Genomic DNA, 22,624 nt, shown 5'->3' with positions numbered 1-22,624 from the left:
TGTTGTCGCCGTGGGGGAACAGTTCATGTGTCTCATTGCGTTCAAATTAGCCATGAAGAGTTGCTATAATGGACTGGAGAGTGCACACACCAGGCCACCGCAGAGAGAGAGAGAGAGAGAGAGAGAGAGAGAGAGAGAGAGAGAGAGAGAGAGGAGAGAGAGAGAGAGAGAGAGGGAGGGGGGCCGTGTACTAACTTCTCTATAATCAAGGCAGTAATTTATGCCTATCGCTTACCACATGAATAATGCATAGCCAAGAGTGAGTGTGTGTGTGTGTGTGTGTGTGTGTGTGCGTGCACGCACACATATTGATTTTGAGGTTACTCAGGGTTAGTGTGTTAGGGTGAATTGTTGATTTATTTAAGATGCATGAGGCCGATCCTACAAAATATGCCTTCTAAATCAGTAGTTCAAATTTTCAAACATGTTCAAAAAGAGCAGATGTACAAGCTGGCAGTGCTGGCAGTGCGGCACAAAGTGACGCGCTGTGAGCTTTTGTAGATCTAAAATGGCCCATAATTATGCTTTCCCGGTTTTAACCGTATCACTGCCACCTGGTGGACAAAGGTGCCATTGCTTGAATGCCGACCCAGAGATCTACTGGGTTTTAGTGTGACGCACGTCCATTTTGCCGGTCCATTTTAGATGCAAAAAATGTAGCGTCAATGAGCCAATGCTAGCGAGCTAAAATGAGGCCGTCCTTGCTCTAGAAAACGCCAATGTTCCAATCGGGATCACCGGACAATCAGAAAAGACCTCCGAACATCGGGCGTTTTGTCAAGAGAGAGAGGAAACAACATACTGTATGTCCAAAACTTATTTTTCAGGATTCAAATTCAAAAGCATCGAAATGAGCAGATCTACAAGTTTAAGATTGTGGATCTGCTACTTTTGCTGCTTTGTGCGTGTGTGTGTGTGTGTGTGTGTGTGTGTGTGTGTGTGTGTGTGTGTGTGATGCTGCAGTATGACCAAAGTAGGGTGTTAATTTTTTACAAAAATATATAATAAACACAAAAAGTTGTGTTATTATAAAAAAGAATAATAACACAACTTGGATTATCAAAAGAAAAAGACTCTAGTTAGCTTTGCTCATACTATTGCCCACTCCTGTGCGTCCTTGCACCTCTCCTGTCTTTCACAATTAACATCTCACTTTCTCATAATTAACCGACTTCAGAGAACGATATCTCTTTCCATCCTCTCGGTAGTCGGCGTGCTAAATGGCGTGATGAAATGGAGAATTAGCCGAGATTATAGCCGCTCTGAAATATGCTGCGACGAGCCTGTAATGAGAGCTCCTCGATTGCGTGAAGGTCGTTTGCAATACCGGAGTTAAAAGAAAACCTGACGAGACATCTTGAGTGTCCGGTGTTCAAGAGTGCCAAAAGTAGAAGTACTAATTTTCTGAATGTCCCGATGACGTTTTCAAAATGTATACAATGAAATGAATCCTCCCAAGAGCAGACAGACATACAAGCTCATGAGAGCTTGTAGATCTTCTAATTTATCTGATCTATATCAGATAATGAGCAGTTAATGCACATTTTGTAATAATCCCAAATCTATGTAACCAAGTTAACTACTGTAGTAAAAGTTCTCAAATAAAAGTACAACATTTGCCTCTGGGATTAACCCATTCTGACCGGGAACGTTTTGGTGTCAGCATCATGTTATGCTTTAGCTATTGAAAAATAGCAGATCTACAAGCTCATAGCGCGCCACCGAGTGGCGCGCTACGAGCTTGTAGGTCTGCTATTTTTGAAAAATCAAAGAACGACTGTGACATTTTTAGAATCTGATCTCAGGTCAGAATGGGTTCATCAGACCAGTGTGTGTCCAGTGGAAACCTCGCATGAATCTGATCTCAGGTCAGAATGGGATAAATACCTCAAATCACGTACAGTACTTGAGTACGTAGCGTGTAGCCTACTTGGTTACTAATTCCACCAATGCTGACGCAGTCAACAAATATCTGATCTACAAGCTCACAACATATGGCGGTCGTGGCGCACAGTGAGCTTTTAGATCAGCTATTTTCAGCAAAGACATTTGGTGTAGAGGAGAAAAAGGAGTAGACTATAAGTAGACCGTGATCAAGTATACAGTATATATATATATTTTTTTTTAAATTTATCCCATGATTTTGTAACCCATTTTTCACCCCCATGGCACGTGGAAGGAACACGTTATTCCAGCCAGTTCCTTTCCCCTCCATCAGGCATCATGTATACAGTATTTTTAACTGGTAAATTAAGATGTGTGTGCACGTCAGAGAGGGAATTATGAGTGGGGAGAGGGAGAGTTTAATGATGGGAATAATGACCTGATGCGGGCGGTCTCTGTCTCATCAGTGACACCTCCATTTACACCTGCCATCAATTATGTGTGCCGTACATTTACATCAGTGGTGTACACTGATGTAGATCAAGGACCACCGGTGGTCCTTGAGGGGGTTCCAGGTGGTCCCCAGCTAAATGATGCAGAGCTGGTAACCAAATGGACCCTTCAACTCTTGAGTGCAAAATTAAACCAATTTGGTTTCATTTTGCACTCCCATGCAGGAGTGTATTACTTAATTTTACAAGACGTCTACAAAATTAGAGAATGTCGAATTATCATTACTTGATCAAACTTTGCCCGTTATCTCTCTCACGTCAATACGGTATGGAATCGTGGACAAAATCGTATCCAACGACATCAAAATATCCGTTTGTTTTGGGTCTGAGAGGATAAATGTCATCAAATGGCGATCCATTTGTGGTGAAGAGACTTGGCGTACTGTATAGGCTGAGAAAGGAAAACTCTGGTCTGTTTTACTGAGTATGTAGGGTCTAAGTGGTTAAACTGAAGTGAAATAAATAATACAGTCCAGGTGTTCTGCATCAAGGCACCCACTTTTGAGAACCTCTGCCATACTGCTTCACACTACAGTGTCACACAAAAGCAGCAAAAATAGCTACTTATTAAATTTGAATCTTGAAAAGGTAACAGTTTTGGACACAAGCGGTTTACACCAGACAGAAACGATATGCCTATTTCTGCCGTCTGGATTTTTCCAGTGGGGTTAGGAGGCTTTTGTCGAAGCGCTTTTTAATACTTTTCATTGGCTAAACGGATGGAGTTAGCTGGTTTGGCAGATAGTTTGAGGATCCAATGGCATTAGGAGGTTTGTCACTTTGGAAAACTTTACATTGGATCAATAATATTTTCACACAGACGTAAGGGTGCGCATTGATATATGGAAAAAATTAATAAATAAACAAAAACAAGGACGTAGGTGGATATTTAGGTGGATATTTAGTTTGGCCTACTGGCAGTGAGTGAGTGTAGGAAATATGATGCCAAGTGGTCCAGTGGTTTCGCGAGATCAGCTCAGGAAAAAAACATCGGAGTACAGTTACTTCTTCCATCACTGGAAGCAGTGAACAAGAGAAACCCTTAAGACGCCACGCAGCCCGTCTGACGCACGGACGTGCAGACAGAGGCAGACAGACGACTCTCTCGACCCCGAAGGGTCGCTCCAATTTCTCCTGATGGGAAGCGACAAGTGGGCATTGCGGCGGCCCCTCTGAGAAATAACGTGGAAGTGACTGGCTGATCCTCTAGACAACCTCCCCCTCTCTCTTTCTCTCTCTCTCTCTCGGAGGGACCCCAGCGGGCCTGTGTCCCCGAGGTGGCTGGAGTGACAAGTATTTATTTTGTGGAAATCACAAACCAAAACGGACGGCGGGGAGATACGGCCGTTTCAGACGGGGAGCGAGTGACGCAGGCGTTTTCTGCTTACGAGGGATGCGCAGTGTGGAGAAAATAAAAGCTCACCACACAATCCAGGTCTAGTCGCTGGCAGGTGCATGCGCATGACAACTTCACGGGAGAGCGCTCACTGCCGCCAATGCCCCCTTAACGACTTAACAATTCTCAAATTCTGCGCCGAATCAGACCCTACTCTAGTACATACCATGCCAACAATGTATGCTAATTAGTTGGGGAGCCTCGGGTTCCAATTTTAGCATAAAAGTATGCTAAGGCCAAGCAAAATAAATGATTGGTCTCCGGTTTTTCCGACCGACGAAAATATGCGCGACCCATTTGATTATATTGGCATTTGGTGAAGAAAAAGAAAAGTCAAAATCCGACCGAGTCACTCAGAACAAAAAGGTCTTTAATATCGATATATATGCAGCCCAACCAAACTTGGCCTTTACCTGCCCAAAGCCAAAGTTTTTGAAGTTATTTAACGACGTACTCGACTTATAGGCTACTACGAGAGAGAAGTCAGCTTCTCCGTCCCGGAGAGCACTACGGGTGGATTGACAGTTGACGTTATTTTGGATTTCGGAACCATTTTTTTGGACCCATGAAGAGCTCTATACTGTGTGTAGTGTGTGTGAGCTAGCTAGCTATAACGTTAGCTATGTTTTTTGTCTTTTAACCTGTAGCACTAGCTAGCTATACTCTGGCAAATATTGAAGTTATTAAAAAAGAAGCCTATCCATCATTGCCGTATAGGGAAAAAATTATGTATATTTTTGCGACCCATCCTTCTGCGAAAAATAAATAAAATATATATAATAAATAAATTCCCTACCGAAAAATGACAGCCAACCGGAGACCAATCGTTTATTTTGCTTGGCCTAATCATGTGTAATCCTAATAGCCGCCAAACTCTAAGACTTGTCTCTTTCTGAAAGTGAGTGCAATTGGGCCCTGGACATCTAATACATGCATGCCAAGATCATATTTCTTTCCTTTTACACTTTCAGAGCCAAATCAATATATTCCAACTTTGACTGTGTAGGGACACGTTTTTCAACAAAAACAAACGGTATGTGTATAAAATGTGTTTGTTTTGTAAATGCACTTATAGGCTACATTTGTGTGTGTACCTTTCTGGACGATTCTGCGAGTGTGTCCCCTATGTGTGTGTGTGTGTGTGTGTGTGTGTGTGTGTGTGTGAGAGAGTGTGAGTGAGTGAGTGTGTGTGTGTGTGAGTGTGTGTTGCATTGAGGCATGGAATGCTCACACAAACACACACGCACACGCGCGCACACACACACACACACACACACACACACACACACACACACACACACACACACACACACACAAAGTGTGTAGCTAAATGATTTCCCTGCTATTTTAGGCAGAATCATTGAATGTGGCAACAACTTCTGTTCCAACGCTCTCACATCTGTGCCTGTGTAACTATGGCCCACAAGATGAAGACATCACCACTATTATTCCACACAGAGTTGCTGTTGCAATCACTACAGATTACGCCGCGCGCGCTCACATCAAAACAATTACATACACACAAGGAAAACTATATTATTAAATGATACGGTAAAATCATTTGATTCCACTTTTACACTCCAAGAGTTAAATTAACTAAGGATTGTATTGTAGCCTACTGTTGAGTTTGTTAGGCTCCCATTACATGATGCATAACATCGGCTAGCCACACACACACACACACACACACACACACACAAACACACGCGTGCGCACGCGCACACATTATATTGGTAGACACCCTGTAAATGAGTGTGTTGCTTTTGGAATTACATTTAAATACTTACATTTTGTGCTTCAGATACAAAACAAACAATGGTTGGATCGGGGGCTAAAACAATCTCGCTGCAAGCTGATATAATATGACTGAGTCATTCTAAGTGATTAATACAATAGTTTTGTTGCGACCATACTGTAGGTCGCAGATTACTATGAAAACCTGCAAAACCAGTCCGTCCGTCCATCACACAACCATATATGGCCGTCAGTCCTCGTGACACGCTCCATATATGGCCGTCTCCATCACGACGCTGACCTCATCAAACCGTGGATAGCCATATATGGAGAAAACTGCATCATCACCTAGATCGGCATATATTAATCTGGCCAGCAACTCTACATCTGACCTCAAACCCTTAGATCTCCATATATGGAGCTGACCTGTTCCGACATCCCATATGGTGATCTCTCCCCACCCGTTCCTCCCCCTTGATGTCTCCCTTTTGACTGATACCTGTCCATTCAAACTCTAGACGGGCTTGACACAAAGTTATTAGTGCAGCCGGACCCGGCAGCCGACGAAAACTAGAGTTCTCAACGGGCCCGAAAATTAAGGCCCGTCCCTACCTGGGCCCTAACTGGGATGGCCCGAGGCATCGCCTGGCCTTACAAATTGGCACACATTTTATGCCCTGCCGGGCCCGGGATTTAAAAAAAATATATATTTTATACATATTTTGGCATTCCCAGACCTGTTGTTTTGCTTCTCGCCCTCAGGGCGTCTTAAATCTACAAGGTAACTAGTAACTCAAGTTTTCAAATAATTCTAGTGGAGTAAAATATAATATTTGCCTTTGAGAGGTAGTGGAAGTAGAAGTAAAACTACTGAAAATTTGAAATCCACTAGTAAAGTACCTCAACATTTTATTTAAGAACAGTACGTGGTTACTTGACCCAAAGTTCATAACCGTAAACAAGACAATTACCTCTGCTTTCCTTCCGACAAATAATGTGCCTTTTTCGGGTCATACGGTATACACTACTCATCCCCAAGTTCCCCACTTTCCAAGAAAGATACCAATTTACAAATATGCCTTCGATTCTACTCCTGTCACACCAAACCAAACCCTATGCTCAACCTCTTTCCACTGTTCCACTTTGTTTTAACTCTTTGACTGCTCTGTGCCTTCACTGCACGGGGCCCTTTATTTTGAAAAACCCGAAATTCATCCCCAAATGAACGGCCATAACTGGCGATGGTTACTTTCAATTTCATCAGAAGCATTAACCCATTCTGTACGGGAACCCCTTTTCGTGTTTTAAGCATTATGTTATACGTTAGCTATTGAAAAATAGCAGATCTACAAGCTCATAGCTAAGCTTGTAGGTCTGCTATTTTTTTTTATATCGTGAAAATGTGGCGCAAATCTTTGAATATACATTATTTCAGAGCGAACGAACATATTTTCAGATGGCCAAATACAGATAATTCTGGGGCTCCTTGACATGAAATTGTTTGATTATTTGATTGTTTATACCACTTATATAGAAACACTTTTTCGGTCAGGATTTAGAAGACATTTTTTTGAATCGTCCTCAGGTCTAAATGGGTTAAATTGTTCAACAGAAGAGCTGCAAACTGGTGCGCTACAAGTGTCCTCCCGCTGCGATGATAATCGTATAGCCCGGCCCAAGAGAACGGGTTTGGATGACGCCCCAAGGCCACCTTCAAGAGACACACACACACAAACACACAATCCAATCCAATGACACACACACACACACACACACACACACACACACACACACACACACACACACACACACACACACACACACACACACACACACACACACACACACACACACACACACACACACACACACACACACACACACACACACACACACACACACACACAATCCAATCCAATGACAGACACACACACACACACACACACACACACACACACACACGCACACACTTAACTTAAATAGTAAAACAGTCTGGGAGTCTTGATTAGTACATCAAAGTGACGAGAGGGGATCCGAGGTCAGGCTTTGATCGTGTTTGAAGCTCGCATTATCTGGAACACATCGATGTGATATCCATCCTCGCTCCTCTCATGAGCTCACCGCTTCGTTTCCTTTCATCAGTGGTGGAAAAAAGTACTCAGATGTGTTATTTAGGTATCTCAATACTGCAATTGACAGTAGAAGTACTCTGTTACCAAGTAAAATGGTAAACGGTGTAAAGCGCCTTTATCCAAGGCGCTTCACAGAGAGTGTGCATTGCATTCACACACACATTCACACACCGATGCCGGGGGAGAAACCATGCAAGGCACCAACCTGCACATCAAGAGCAATTAGGGGTTCAGTGTCTTGCTCAAGGACACTTCAACACTATACTCTGGGGGAGGCCGGGTTCGAACTGGGAACCTTTCGGTTTCCATCCGGTCACTCACTTGAGTAAGTAAGTACAAAAGTGTTGGTATCAAAGTTTACTTAACCCATCCTGACCCGAGATCAGATTCTATAAATGTCTTCGTCATCCTGACAGTTTTCTGAAAAAGCTGTTTTTATGTCAGTCGTTCTTCGATTTTTCAAAAATAGCTAAAGCATAACATAATGCTTAAAACACCAAAAAGGTTCCCTCATGTAGAAAGTACCACATGTAGAAAGTGCTCATTGTGCAGAATGTCCCCATTTCACACGTTTTCAAAATGTGTAAAAATGTCAAAAAAAAATATTTTGAGAATATCAGATCTACAAGCTCAAAATATGTCACTTTGCAACGCATTGTGAGTTTGTAGACTAGTTGGCCGAAATGCATATAGGAGTGAAGTGGTTAATGTGTGTTAAACAAATTAAGCATCCCACATATCACAAAACAATTCTCAGATAAAGCTTGCAAAACACGACTCAAGTCAATTACGGTATACACAAACTTACAGGAGATAGTTTCAAGCCCAAAGCAAAGAATGGCATTAGCAGCTTGGGTGTGTGGTTGCTTCGCGACTGCTGGAGAAAAACTGACTGTACTGCTGTACTGAACACCTGCAACTACTGAACTGATTGGCTACACAGTGTACATAAGTATGCAATGAGTTATCCTAATTGCACATAAAATAACTTAAGTTAAATGCACACAATATGTCAAACCTATACGTAAACAAATCTAAAATAAAGTAAATGCTTGGGGCAACACATTGACAATACTTGGCAAAGTAAAAAGTAACTAAAATTGTACTCAAGTATAGTACTTGAGTACACATACTTAGTTACCTTAACCCATTCTGACCTGAGATCAGATTCATACGAGGTTTCCACTGGACACACAGTGGTCTGATGAAACCATTCTGACCTGAGATCAGATTCTAAAAAATGTCAGTCGTTCTTCGAATTTTTCAAAAATAGCAGACCTACAAGCTCGTAGCGCGCCACTCGGTGGCGCGCTATGAGCTTGTAGATCTGCTATTTTTCAATAGCTAAAGCATAACATGATGCTAACACCAAAACGGGTTCCCGTTCAGAATGGGTTAATACCTTACAACTTTATATTGTATTCATTCATTCACATGCCTCCCTATAGCTAAGGGTCCAATAAGGCTTTTTTTCCCTGGCTGAAAACGGCAAAGAGCTCACCAACAAAATTAAATAATAATGCTTCCTACTACGCCCCAGTTGAAAATATTTCAATTCAAGCTTCAGGCAGCTTCAAGTCAGATAAAAGCTCCACATGTTCACACACCAGCGCAAGATAAACGCTCAGTGCCTGCTGTGCCACGCTGCTGGCGCTTCCAGATATGCGGCGCTCCCATTGTAAACAATTCAACACACTAAACTAAACATCTTGGTAGACACAGCTCCTAAGGGTTATGAATTATAGGCTATGTTGTAAATTAACACCCTACTTGATCACGCTACAGCGTCACGCAAAAGCATCAAGAATACTCCTTCTGATGCTTTAGAATTTGAATCCTGAAAAGTAACAGGTCTGGACATACGAGGTTTCCCCCCCGACAGAGACGATATGTATGCTTCTATTGATTTCTTGCCTTATAGGTTGCTGTTCGACTCTTAAATTATAACTGTACAACTCTTCTCTGTAACTCTTTTCTGCAACCCTGAACAGCTGTCTGCCTCGTAAAGAAGCTATCTTGTATCTCAACAGGACTCACTTGTATAAATAAAGGTAAAAAAATTGCTTGTGTCTTCTTGTGTCTCCTCTTTCCATCCTTTCTCCTCTCTCTGTTTCATCCACTTTGGCAGCTAAACGTCGACACATCATCTCAAGTTGTTTTCCGCTCTGACATTTAATTTTGGCTCAGCGTGAAAGGAGGCTATGGCATCCAGAAATGGTTCTCATTCTAACTGCTGAACGCAACAAATGCTTTTTTTTTTAAATTGTATATTAGGTGAATACATATATTTCTAATGGAAAACATGCAATTCAAGTGTCCCCCCCCCCCCCCCCCCCTCTCTCTCTCTCTCTCTCTCTCATTAGCAGGCAACAGTGCAGCACTGGATAGTGCTGCACTGTTGCCTCTCTCTGTTTCTGACACAACAGCGCCCCTACTGGTACTCATAGTCATATACTGGTGTTCATTAACCAACACATAGGCGGACACATAGGCACATAGGTGAACACGGACATTGCTGTTCCTTGGAGTGGTTGCACCACTAAAAAAATAACAGAGAAAGGAGGAAAAAAAAACTAGTATTGACGTTGATACTGTACGTTAATGTACAGTATGTGCACTTCCAGCACCATGGACAGCTTCACATAACAATCCAGGCAATTCCCTCATTTCATAATTAAGAAGAAAATCATGATAAACTGGAGGGAGGGAAAAAGGCTTTGGAATGAAGGAATGAAGAGAACCCTGGCCCTTCTTGGTGATTACCAGACTGTGGCGTAGCAACCCGGAGGTGAACCATCTCAATATACCTTCCAGCATGCTTTAACGCATTCTGACCCGAGATCAGATTCTAAAAATCTCTTCTAAATCCTGACAGTTTTCTGAAAAAGCTATGTTTCTATTGTCAGCCGTTGTTCGATTTCTCAAAAATAGCAGACCTACAAGCTCGTAGCGCGCCACTCGGTGGTGCGCTCTGAGCTTGTAGAACTGCTATTTTTCAATAGCTAAAGCATACCATAATGCTAACACCAAAACGGGTTCCCGCCCCAAAATCAAGGCTCACCAGGAGAGGAGACTGCATGCCTTCCATACTAGACAGTGTGTCCTCCAGTACTCTAAATGTCTTGGAACATGATGACACGGTGCCCAACAGGGATGTCATCCATGTGTACACACACAGATATATCACGTGCCGTGGTGTATATGGAGGATGGCACAATCCCTAAAGACCCCTTTTCATGCAGAGCTCACTTCTGGGGGAAAAGAAAAGAGGCCATGACGGCAGCCACAGTTATACTACAAAGACATGTGTAAGCAAGGCTTATATAGGAAGCCACCACTAAACATTGACACAATCACTTGGAGGAAGCCGTAGCAAAACACAGAGACACTTGGAAGTCTTGAAACCCAGGCATGCAGTCAAGAGCTTCCGACTGTATATATATATATATATATTATATATACACGTCACACAGTAAAAAGAAAAAAGAGGCCAAGTTATTCAGTGCTCGCATGTCCTCCCTCTGGGACGGTCCCGACTGCAACATCACAGCTATATAAGGTCACCGGAGCTCCCCCGTGGTCCACAAGGCAGCCAGCGAGAGGAGACGAGAGGAGACGAGAGGAGAGGAGAGGAGAGGAGAGGAGAGCAGCGAGTCTGTCTGCTTGTGTGAAAGGGTCGGGATCTGCGGGAGCCGAGGGGACTGTTAGCTATAGCTGCTTCCCGTGAGGACGCAGCTGCCTGTGCATTCCTGAACTCCTTATGTGGCTCAGAGAGCAGCACATCACCATCCTCACCTCTTCTCTATACCGGCGTTCCTCTCCTCTCCTCTCCTCTCCTCTCCTCTCCTCTCCTCTCCAACCTTCTCTTCTCCTATATATCCCCTGTGATGGTGTTGATTTTGACAGCCAATTTGTATGTGGTTTTAGTCTTTTGGAAATAATTCCAGGCATCTAGTTTCAGTCATGTATTTTAGTCATCTGATGAGTTTTAATCTGGTTTAGTCAGGTTTGTTGACAAAATTGTCAACGCATTTAGTCTTCGTTTTTAGTCCTCATAGCTTAGTTTTTATTTAGTTTTCGTTAGTGAAAAATCACACCCGTGTGAACCGAGTGGTGCAACTCCCCTCTCTCCCCCCCCCTCCTCTCTCTCTCATTAGCAGGCAACAGTGCAGCACTGTCTCTCTCTCTCTCTCTCTCTGTTTCTGCATGGCACAACAGCGCCCCTACTGGTACTCATAATGGTGCTCATTAACGTCACATCGGTTAACCAACCACACATAGGTGAACACGGAGTGGTTGCACCACTCAAAAATGGTAGTTGATGAACATTTTTCGTCATAGTTCTCTGTGATCTCCACTCTTCTTTTCTCCTCTCTATCTTTCCATGAACTGCCAATCTTAAAAAAAATGACTTCTTCCTCCTCCTCCTCGTCTCAGTTTCCTCAACGCCCCTGGCTCTCCTCTCCTCTCCTCATCCTGCCCGTCATCTCATCTCACCTCCCCTAATCTCTCCTCCGCTCGCCTCTCTTCCCTTCTCTCATCTTTTCAATTTGCTCCTCCGCACCTGTTCTCCCTCTCGCCCATCTCTCTCTCTCTCTCTCTCTCTCTCTCTCTCTCAATGGCACAATGGCACAATGAGGTCCATAAATAACTCACTCATTGTTTTCCTCAAGTAAAAGTATCAATACTGCAATACAGAAAGTAGGCCTATACTGTAAAGTCCGGAACTCAAAAAGCACTTGAGTCAAAGCATTTAAGCATCAACATGTACTACTTAAATAACCCATTTTGACCTGAGATCAGATTCTAAAAATGTCTTCTACATCCTGACAGTTTTCTGAAAAAGCTATGTTTCTACGTCAGTGGTTCTTCGATTTTTCAAAAATAGCAGACCTACAAGCTCGTAGTGTGCCACTCGGTGGCGCGCTATGAGCTTGTAGATCTGCTATTTTTCAATAGCTAAAGCATAATGCTAACACCAAAAGGGGTTCCCGCCCAAAATGGGTTGGTAAAGTACCAAAAGTAAAAGCACTCATTGTGCAGAATGTCCCATTTCAAGTTTGCACACGTTTTTAACATATTTCGAAAATAGCAGATCTTTAAGCTCTCAGTGTGCATTGTGAGCTTGTAATGTAGATCTGCTATTTTCAAATGGCCGAAATGTATATAGGGGCTGAAGTGGTTAAAAATGTATGTTTTGCAATAATAATCCAAATCTACAAAAAACATATCTAGTAACTAAAGCTGTCAAAGAAACGTAGTGGAGTGAAAGTACAATATTTTGATCGGAGATGCCGTGGAGTAGAAGTAAAAGTACGAATACCTCAAAATTGTACCCAATTACAGTACTTAAATAAGTAAATGTACTTAGTTACTTTCCACCATTCTTCGAGCACAAGAACAAGTCACACGAGGTCACCGCGCCGGTCTCTCCTCAGCCTGTGTTACAAGTTGGTTAGACAAACAGTTACACGCGTTTTAATAAGAGGTGAGCTTTCATTCAACCCGCGGCCTTGTTCTTTGATCCATGATAGCTTATGATGATGAAAAATGTCCTCCTGCGAGAAAGCATTTCCACGACGGCCGTCCCTTCGACGCTGCAACGCTTCAATTTGGCCCGCTGCATAACAGGCAATTTTCAGCTTATCTGTGATTTGACATCGGTCAGCGTTATGAAAGAGAACGGACGCTCTGCAACTTTCCTCGGCCAAAAACGTCACATTGGTTAACCCATTCTGACCTGAGATCAGATTCATACGAGGTTTTCCACTGGACACACACTGGTCTGATCAACACATTCTGACCTGAGATCAGATTCTAAAAATGTCAGTCGTTCTTCGATTTTTCAAAAATAGCAGACCTACAAGCTCGTAGCGCGCCACTCGGTGGCGCGCTACGAGCTTGTAGATCTGCTATTTTTCAATAGCTAAAGCATAACATGATGCTGACACCAAAACGGGTTCCCGGTCAGAATGGGTTAAAGAGAAATCTATATGTCGTCGTCTCTGTCGGGTTGGAGGCCTCATTATGTCCAAATCTGTTATACGTTTTTGCGAGGCGCTGCAGTATAATAATAATATAATAGGCACAGCGCTGCGAGGCGCTGCAGTATAATAATAATATAACAGGCACAGCGTATGAATGGATTAGGCGAGGGATAATGTACCATGCGCCGGTAGCTGTGGAGACATGGAGGATGTTTAATCACCGAGACAAAGTCCAGGTGTTTAGTAATCCCGAAGGGCATTATTTCTAAACACCTGCCGCCGCGTTATCCCGCTTATTGGCTACTTTATTTTAAAAAAAAAGTAAATAAATTGACCCAAAAGTAACAACAAAACGAGGTATTTCCTTCGCTTACGGTATAATGAAAGTAAAGCGTTGCGCTCGGAAAACAAGGAAGTGAGTGCTGATCAAAATATAGAATCAATTTCCGGGTGACTGCATCGTCTTTTTCTTCAAGTTCTAAATGTTCTCAAAAACATTCTTGAGTGAGGGCTAATGTTTAGTTGTAAATGGCATGGTGCGTTTGTTTTTTAATGCAGGCTGTCACGTTGGACGAGGCATCACATCCAAGCACAGCGCAAGCATGTGCTCCGAGCCTTTGATCAGCTTTCCAGGTCTGCTGTAGAACGGAGCGGTGATTGTCAAGAAATGCACAGCTGAATTCAGCGATTGACCAATCGGATTCCAGCATTCAACATTCAAGCATGCAGATGTGGTGCTTCCTGCTTTTAGAAGTAGCGTGGGCCCAAAGGCTCATTCATTTACACAGTGGAACAGCCTGTAAACCAGTGTTGAACTGACATCCAATCTGAGGTCATTTAAACAGAAGACTAAACTATGGCTACTGGAAAAGGTTCCCCTATGAAGGGTCATCTTAGAGGGAAGGATAGCGACGTACTTGCTGTGTTGTGTATGTAATGTATCATGTACCGCTATGTGTACAGTGTGTATTAATTTGTGATGTATTTTAAAGTATTGTTCCGTTCAGTGTGAGAGGACCTCAGTGGAAATAAGTCTTCGGACTTTACTGTATAATCCTTGAATCGCTGATCATAATGTTGCATTATATAATATATATGATTGCTTTTCTAAATAAATCAAATCAAATCAAGCCGTGAAATAAAGCAAAAACAGAACCTTCATGACTGAAAATGTCCAAATGTGACGTATTCCCATGCTTTTCTGTTCTTGCTTTAATGTAAGTCGCTCTGGATTAAGAGCGTCTGCTAAATGCCTAAATTGTAAATGTGCCATTTTGTGAAACAAACGATGGCAAAGTTGCGTATAATACGCAGACGACATGGCAACAGCGGTGGTGGTGGTGGGTGACCTGGCGTGGCCCGTCGCCATGTTTATTCACCCCATCCTCTATCCTGTCATCTATTATAGTCTCCTCTGCGCTCATCCCTTATCCTATTCTGGACGGGAACCCCTTGTGGTGTTTTAACTAAGCATTATGTTATACTTTAGCCATTGAAGAACAGCAGATCTACAAGCTCCGTGCTTGTATACTATGTAGGTCTGCTATTTTTTGAAAAATCTTGAAAACGGGGCACAAATCTGTGAATATAATATTCTTTCAGAAGACTTTTTAGTCAGGCCTAAATGGGTTATTTCACTCTCTCCGGTTTCTCCTCGCTCCCGTCTCCTCCAATCACTTATTCTCTCTCTCTCCTCCTCCTCCTCCTCATCTCCGGCGAGTAAATGAAGAGATGGATATTTAGGAAGGAGGAGGGGTAGAGAGAAGGGGAGACGAGGAGGGAGCAGGGCCGGGTGGGGAGAAGGAGGAGGGGTAGAGAGAAGGGGAGACGAGGAGGGAGCAGGGCCGGGCGGGGAGAAGCAACGAGGGGCAGTGTGTTTCACTTAAGCCATTCTGACCTGAGATCAGATTATAACAATGTCTTCTACATCCCGACAGTTTTCTGAAAAAGCTATGTTTCTATGTCAGTCGTTTTCTTTCCTCAAAGATAGCAGACCTACGAGCTCGTAGCGCGCCACTCGGTGGCGCGCTATGAGCTTGTAGGTCTGCTATTTTTCAATAGCTAAAGCATAACATAATGCTAACACCAAAAGGGGTTGCCATTTGGGACTGAGGCTGATTAAAAAAATCTTCTATATCATAAAGGTTTTCTGAGAATCCTATGTCAAGGACAAGAACCCCCAAAAATATATAATATATAAATAATTATAACATAAATATGTACAGTAATTGGTCGCTGACCCCCATCTGAAAAGATGTTGTTCCAGGGACACCCCATGATAAGCAAAGATTTGAGATGCCCCAAAAGAATATATATTAAAAGATTTGCGCCATATTTTCACGATAATAAAAATAAAAAAGCAGATCTACAAGCTCGTATAGCGTGGCACTCGGTGATCTGCTGTTTTTCAATAGCTAAAGAATAACACAATACTTAATACTTAAGTAACTCAAAATACCTCAAAACTCCTACTTATGTAGTTACACTAACGAGGAGAGAGGACAGGTGGGGTGTTTCTTGTAGCCTTTCATCTTCAAAACCCACCAAGAGTCCGGTGTGGGTGTCCATGCTCGCACGCACGCACCCCTAAGCCTCCGTCGTCATAGCAACGGCACACACCTCAATCCCACCCTCGTAATCAACAATGGACTGGACTGATGTGGTGGTATTTGTGTTCTCTCTCTCTCTCTCTCTCTCTCTCTCTCATGCAACCTACTTAGTCCCAATTAGGGACATTGATTTACGGGACAACACAGAACATCACACGCTAATCTGACAAGAGACATGGATGAGGGGAGAGGAGGGCAGAAAGGAGGAGAGGAGAGGGGAGGATAGCAGAGGGGAGGGGAGGAGAGGAGAGGTTGAGTCGAGACGAGGAGAGGTTGAGACGAGGAGAGGAGAAGAGAGCAGAGGTTGAGACGAGGAGAGGTTGGGGGGAGGAGAGGAGAAGAGAGGAGAGGTTGAGGGGAGGAGAGGTTGGGGAGGAGGAGAGGAGAGGTTGAGGGGAGGAGAGGTTGGGGGGAGGAGAGGAGAAGAGAGGTTGAGGGGAGGAGAGGAGAAGAGAGGAGAGGTTGGGTGGAGGAGAGGAGAAGAGAGGAGAGGTTGGGTGGAGGAGAGGAGAAGAGAGGAGAGGTTGGGGGGAGGAGAGGAGAGGTTGGGGGGAGGAGAGGATAATATTGTCCTCCACTCCTCATTCATAAGGTCCCCATAAATATATATGTGCTGAGCGCTCGCAGCTCTCACACACACACACACACACACACACACACACCCCTGTTTTCATCTGCCTGGGGATCATGTGAGCAGAGTCAGGTGGAAGAGTGTGTGTGTGTGTGTGTGTGTGTGTGTGTGTGTGTGTGTGTGTGTGTCATTTAACTTTAGTAAATTGGTTGGTTGATTGATTGATGATGAGAGAATATTTACACGACTGGACTAATACACAACTAAGACATTCCATGTAGACCTGACTCTGCCCATTCTAAGCACGCCTGCTAAATCAGTTGCAATCAGTCCATGCACTTTTCTGGAGAAAAAAACTAAATGGAAAGGAATGTGAGGGAGAGAGACAGAAAACGAGAGGGGGACAGTGACAGAGAAAGAGACAGGCAGACAGAGACAGATGGGGACACAGAGAGAAAGAGACAGGCAGACAGAGACAGATGGGGACACAGAGAGAGAGAGACAGACAGACAGACAAAGAGAGAGAGAGAGAGAGAGAGAGAGAGAGAGAGAGACACAGACAGACATGTGACGTGCTGTCTTACCTTAGTGAACTGAGAGTTAATCCATTTGGTGAAAGTCTTCTTCTGCACGTCCTCTCTCTCATCTGGAACGAGACCAACACACACTGTCAGAAACATGACGTGCCCGCACACACACACACTGTCAGAAACATGTCTGTGTGTTGTCTACATAATGATGTGCACACACACACACACACACACACACACACACACACACACACACACACACACAGTCACACACAGTATACAAGGCTAATAATTACACCACAGAACTGCTACATTGTTTCGACTATCATGGATGGTTACACGATGACAATAGTTTATATTGTATTGTATTCATCAATGTGTGTGAGTTTCTGTGCCTGTATGAGAGCAGAATGAGGTGTGCGTGTGCATGTGAATGTGCGTGTGCATGTGCGTGGGAGAGTGTGTGTCCTACTCAACTGCTGTGTGTCAGTGATGCTGCAATCAGCACCATTCGGCAGCTGAGATTGTTCAAGTGTCTCATTGCATGGTGTTCAGTATTGTGGTGTGTGTGCGCGTGCGCACACTCGTGCCTGCATACGTGCGTGCGTTATACTAGAACATCTCCAGAAAGAGAATAAAAAGAGGGCATTTTAATCAGAGGCTGGAAACGGAAGCAGGAAACAGAGCAGGAGGGACATGAGAGACATGTTCACATCCCTGTAATTGGTGAGTACCGGGCTCCTCCAGAGCTAGTGTTGAAGTGTCCTTGGGCAGGACACCGAACCCCTAATCACTGAAGTGTCCTTGGGCAGGACACCGAACCCCTAATCGCTTCCGATGTGCAGGGCGGTGCCTGCCTTTGCATGGTTTCCACCGCCGTCGGTGTATGAGTATTATGTGTGTGTGAATGGGCGAATGTAATGCACAATCCATCTAAAGCACCTCGGATAAGGGCGCTTTATATAAATGCACCATTTACCATTGATGGCTGTGCCGGCCAACCATTAGGATTCCAACCCGGGTCTTCTTCTGGGTTTGCCTATATGTATTCTAGCACTGGGCAACTAACTGAACATGTGTTGAAACCCGATACTTATAGTAGTAGAACCAATAGCGGATCTGATCTCAGTGTTGGAAAGTAACAGAACATTTACTAAAGTAAAAGTACTGCATGTAAGCACAATTTTGAGGCATTTGTATACTTTACTTGATTATTTCCAAAGTTACTTTATACTCCACTACATCTCAGAGGCAAATATTGTACATTTAACGTCACTGCATTGATTTGAAAACTTTAGTTACTAATTACTTTGTTTGTTTGAAACTTTTCTCTCTCTCTCCTTTCAAATTGTTAACCCTCACTTTGAAACCCGTGAGGGCCGCGTTCGTCACGATAATGGCAGCTTTGCGTTGCCCACTCCTCACAGTAAAGGGGGGGGGGGGGGGGGTCTGCATATTTCCCAGGCGGCCTCTCCGTTTCATTTTAGATCACACGTCACAACGCACGTCGTTCTTGGGCGAGACGTCGACTTGTAGATCACAAATTGAAACCACGGCCAAATCCATTTCAATTAAGACGCTATGGGTGAATTGAATTTAGGGGACGTCTCGGGGAATATTGTACGGCGAGGATAATCGTGTTGTCAGTGGCCGTGCGGTCCCTGGAGTCTGGGACATTATGATGCATTACGGGCTTGATCATGTACAATACCTTATAAATATTATTCCCCTCGACTCCTAGCGTGAGCCTGCCTTCATCTATCCGATAGGTTTCCACCCGACAGAGGCGATAGATTCTATCGCCTCTGTCGGGTGGAAACCTCACACTGTATGTCCAAAACGCTTTCTTTTCTGGATCCAAATTATAGCAAAAAAATAAATATCAGATCTACGTCGCTTCGTGCCACGTTTTGCGCCTCATTTCGAGCTTGTAGATCTGCTACTTTTGATCCTTTTGTTGTGTGACAGTTTTGAACATTATATATGAGGAGGTTTCCACCCGACAGAGACTGGTGGAAAAATATGGATATAAGGTATGAGGGAGTGTATTCCAATAAGAACTAAAAGCTTAACCCATTCTGACCTGAGATCAGATTCATACGAGGTTTTCACTGGACACACACTGGTCTGATGAACCCATTGTGACCTGAGATCAGATTCTAAAAATGTCAGTCGTTCAAAAATAGCAGACCTACAAGCTCATAGCGCGCCACTCGGTGGCGCGCTATGAGCTTGTAGATCTGCTATTTTTCAATAGCTAAAGCATAACATGATGCTAACACCAAAACGGGTTCCCGGTCAGAATGGGTTAAAGAAAAAAGAGACAAAGAAGAAAGAAGAGACGATCCGCGCACTCAAGGTTAAAAAGAGGAGGAAAGCCTTTATTAAATTAAAAACATTGTGTTTCGACCTATAACCCGTCTTCATCAGGGCAAGAATGCCCTGAAGAACTAAAAGCTAATGTATTCTAATATGAGCTAAAGGTTAGAATATTCTAATTATATTAACGTATTTAGTATATATATGAGCTGTATTCTATGATGCACTGTAAGCTAATGTATGCTAAAATAAGCTATAAATATACGTGATGAACTTTCAGTTGACATGCTGTACTGTACTGTACAGTAGGTTAATTTAGGCTATATGCTAATCAGCTAATGTACACTGTGATAAACAAAGTAATGAACTGTAATGTATTATATGCTAGGCATTAAGCTAACATGAGAACTACCATATGCTGAAATGCATAATAATTAGTACACTTTTTGAGCCATCTGGACCAGAAAAAACATACTTTCTATATAGTTTCCCTATTTTATTTGACCCATTTTAGGCGGGAACCCCTTTTGGTGTTAGCATTACGTTATGCTTTAGCTATTTTTGAAAAATCGAAGAGACTTTTTTTAATCTGATCTCAGGTCAGAATGGAAAACTGTCAGGATGTAGACGACATTTTTTTAATCTGATCTCAGGTCAGAATGGTACAGTGTACAGTACAGTGTAGGCTGTAGGGAGACTAGAAACATGCATGGAGAGAGAGCAGGGTAGTGACAAGCAGCTCATGGCCCGGTCGGGAATCGAACCGGGGACCTTCTGATTCCCAGTGTGCCTCTCTACCGACTCCTCCACGGCTGTGGATTGTAGCAGTAATACCACGGAAATGTATCAGTCCATAAAGCTAGTGATAGAGTCGCTATGTCGTTTTTCTCCCACCATATATTGCATGAGATAAACTCGTGGGTTTGGCTGAACCAACCAATTGGCAGAGACAGAGCTATGGTGCTCTTGGCTTTCCGAGATCAATAGACGCAATACAAAAACAACTAAACAATTACACAGTCCAAAAAAGGAGAAACAAGAAGAACAGTAATGTAGCCTTTCATTCTGAGAAAGCAAAGCTGCCTGTGGGGGAATGCTGGAGTGGAAAGGGAATAGAAGGGGACGGGACGGAGCCGCTGACAATTATGATATAACCCAGGACACCGCCTCCCTCTCCTGTCTTGAATATGCTTGAACGGTTCCTATACCTAATGGAAAATGAGATGAAATGAGATAAGGGGTAAGTAAGTAAGTAGCCTTGCCATAGGGCAGGATCCTATGTCCTGTTTCTGTAGCGTGAGGCAGCTTGCTGTACAAGTACAACCCCTGGACATGGCACTAGTATGTCACTTACAGCCCAATCCAACCCTTGATGCCGAGTGTCAAGCAGGGAGGCACTGGGTCCCATTTTTACAGTCTTTGGTATGACCCGGCCGGGGATCGAACCCCGACCTCCCAGTCTCAGGGCGGACACTCTAACCACAAGGCCACTGAGTTGGTAGGGTTAAGGGGTGGCACAAGATATAGATGTATGTCTTATTTTCCCTTCAGGGGGTCGCCCACAGCAAATCATCAGCCTCCATCTCACCCTGTCCTCGATTCTCTCACACCAACTGACTTCATGTAACCCGATTTACATCATAGTACCCTGTCGGTTAACAGCACGTTGTTAACCTGGGCCTCGGCCCATCCGGTATGTGGACGTTATTGAGTTGATTCGCATGTTTGATTTATACCGTGACGTTGTTTATATAAAGTGGCAGCTAGTGGACTAACTACGCGGTCTGAAAAATATGATTTACTCTTTTATACATCGTGTACACGAGTTGTAACAAAAGAAGAACCTTGAACGGGCATTTCCACCACGGACTCACGGTTTGTCCTTGTCCTAAACCTCCATTCATTCACCGACCGTAGGCCTCCATTAGAGGGTTGGCCGACACGATTCTACCTCAATGCCTTTTTTGTGCCTTTCTCTATTCTCTATACCGCAAACAGTATCAGTGCGTGGGTGATGCGATGGTGCGTGTGAATACGCACCAACAATACAACTTTGACTTCAAACACACACAACTGGCGTCAGCTTGTGAGAGAAAAACTTGATCCCGAGGATCTGAGAACGTCTCAAAAGTGTTCCAGAACGCTGCGTTCTGGCCCCTGGCTGCACAGAGAAAACCCGTCTGTGAGGACAGTGGCCTGATTTATTGCTGTTTTTCTCGTCCCTGTTTATCTCTCTAAATTCCCTACACTGCTTCAGATGAAGAAGAAACAACATTAGGACAAACAAATTGATAACGTTACTATTTTCCTTTCATCTTTGTTGTTTTGCGCTTGTTTATTGCATGGATCGATCTTGGAGGCGAGTGCAGTCGGTCTGATTTCGACTATAGCTACTACAACACTACAACAAATGGTGTATATTATCTTATCTCCTGAGTGCCACTCGGCCGTGTTTACACCCGATCTATAATTCTCTCTAGCAGTTGGTGGTTCGACGCGACCCGTCTGTAGGAGCATACTCCCCGTTCCTCAATTATCCTGAGGCAAGATATCGTTTTGCGATGGAAAACGTAGCGGTTTGCAATAAACTGTGGGAGCGAGCAACAGTGACTCACCATGTGTTTGTCCTGTACATGGTCACCGCAGTGGATGAGCATGCTCTTATAGTTTGTGTAGTAGGAAAGTAAAAATGTCAAAGCACGCCTGTATTCTTCTATTCTCGTCTTCCCTTTCTTGGTTTCAAATAACATGATGGGAACACATTTCTACCACTTTGTACTTGTGAAAACTGTGATGTGACAATAAAGATGATTCTGACTCTGAAGGATAAACAGCACTATACCGTGTTGCCACTAAGGGCTCCTCGCACCCATTGGCAGAAGGAATCGCACACACATAAAAATAAAAATAAAGGCAGTACAAAAATAAATAAAAGTAGCCACTAGCCAGG

The 22,624-nt window shown here is 43.6% G+C and overlaps 1 protein-coding gene across 1 annotated transcript in view; it reads right to left on the bottom strand.

The window, feature by feature from the left end:
• LOC308311384 (dystrophin-like) overlaps positions 1-22,624 on the bottom strand; it is a 368,975-nt gene that overhangs the window by 253,071 nt on the left and 93,280 nt on the right. The window contains 1 exon segment of the mRNA XM_080758068.1: positions 17,410-17,471. Within this exon segment, the coding sequence (XP_080614194.1) occupies positions 17,410-17,471 (62 nt within the window).

This window comes from Protomyctophum bolini (assembly GCF_963924005.1).
Source record: "Protomyctophum bolini genome assembly, chromosome: 24".
NCBI classification, from domain to species: Eukaryota; Metazoa; Chordata; class Actinopteri; order Myctophiformes; family Myctophidae; genus Protomyctophum; species Protomyctophum bolini.
Note: the sequence above shows the minus strand (reverse complement) of the source record. Positions and strands in the feature narration are given on the sequence as shown.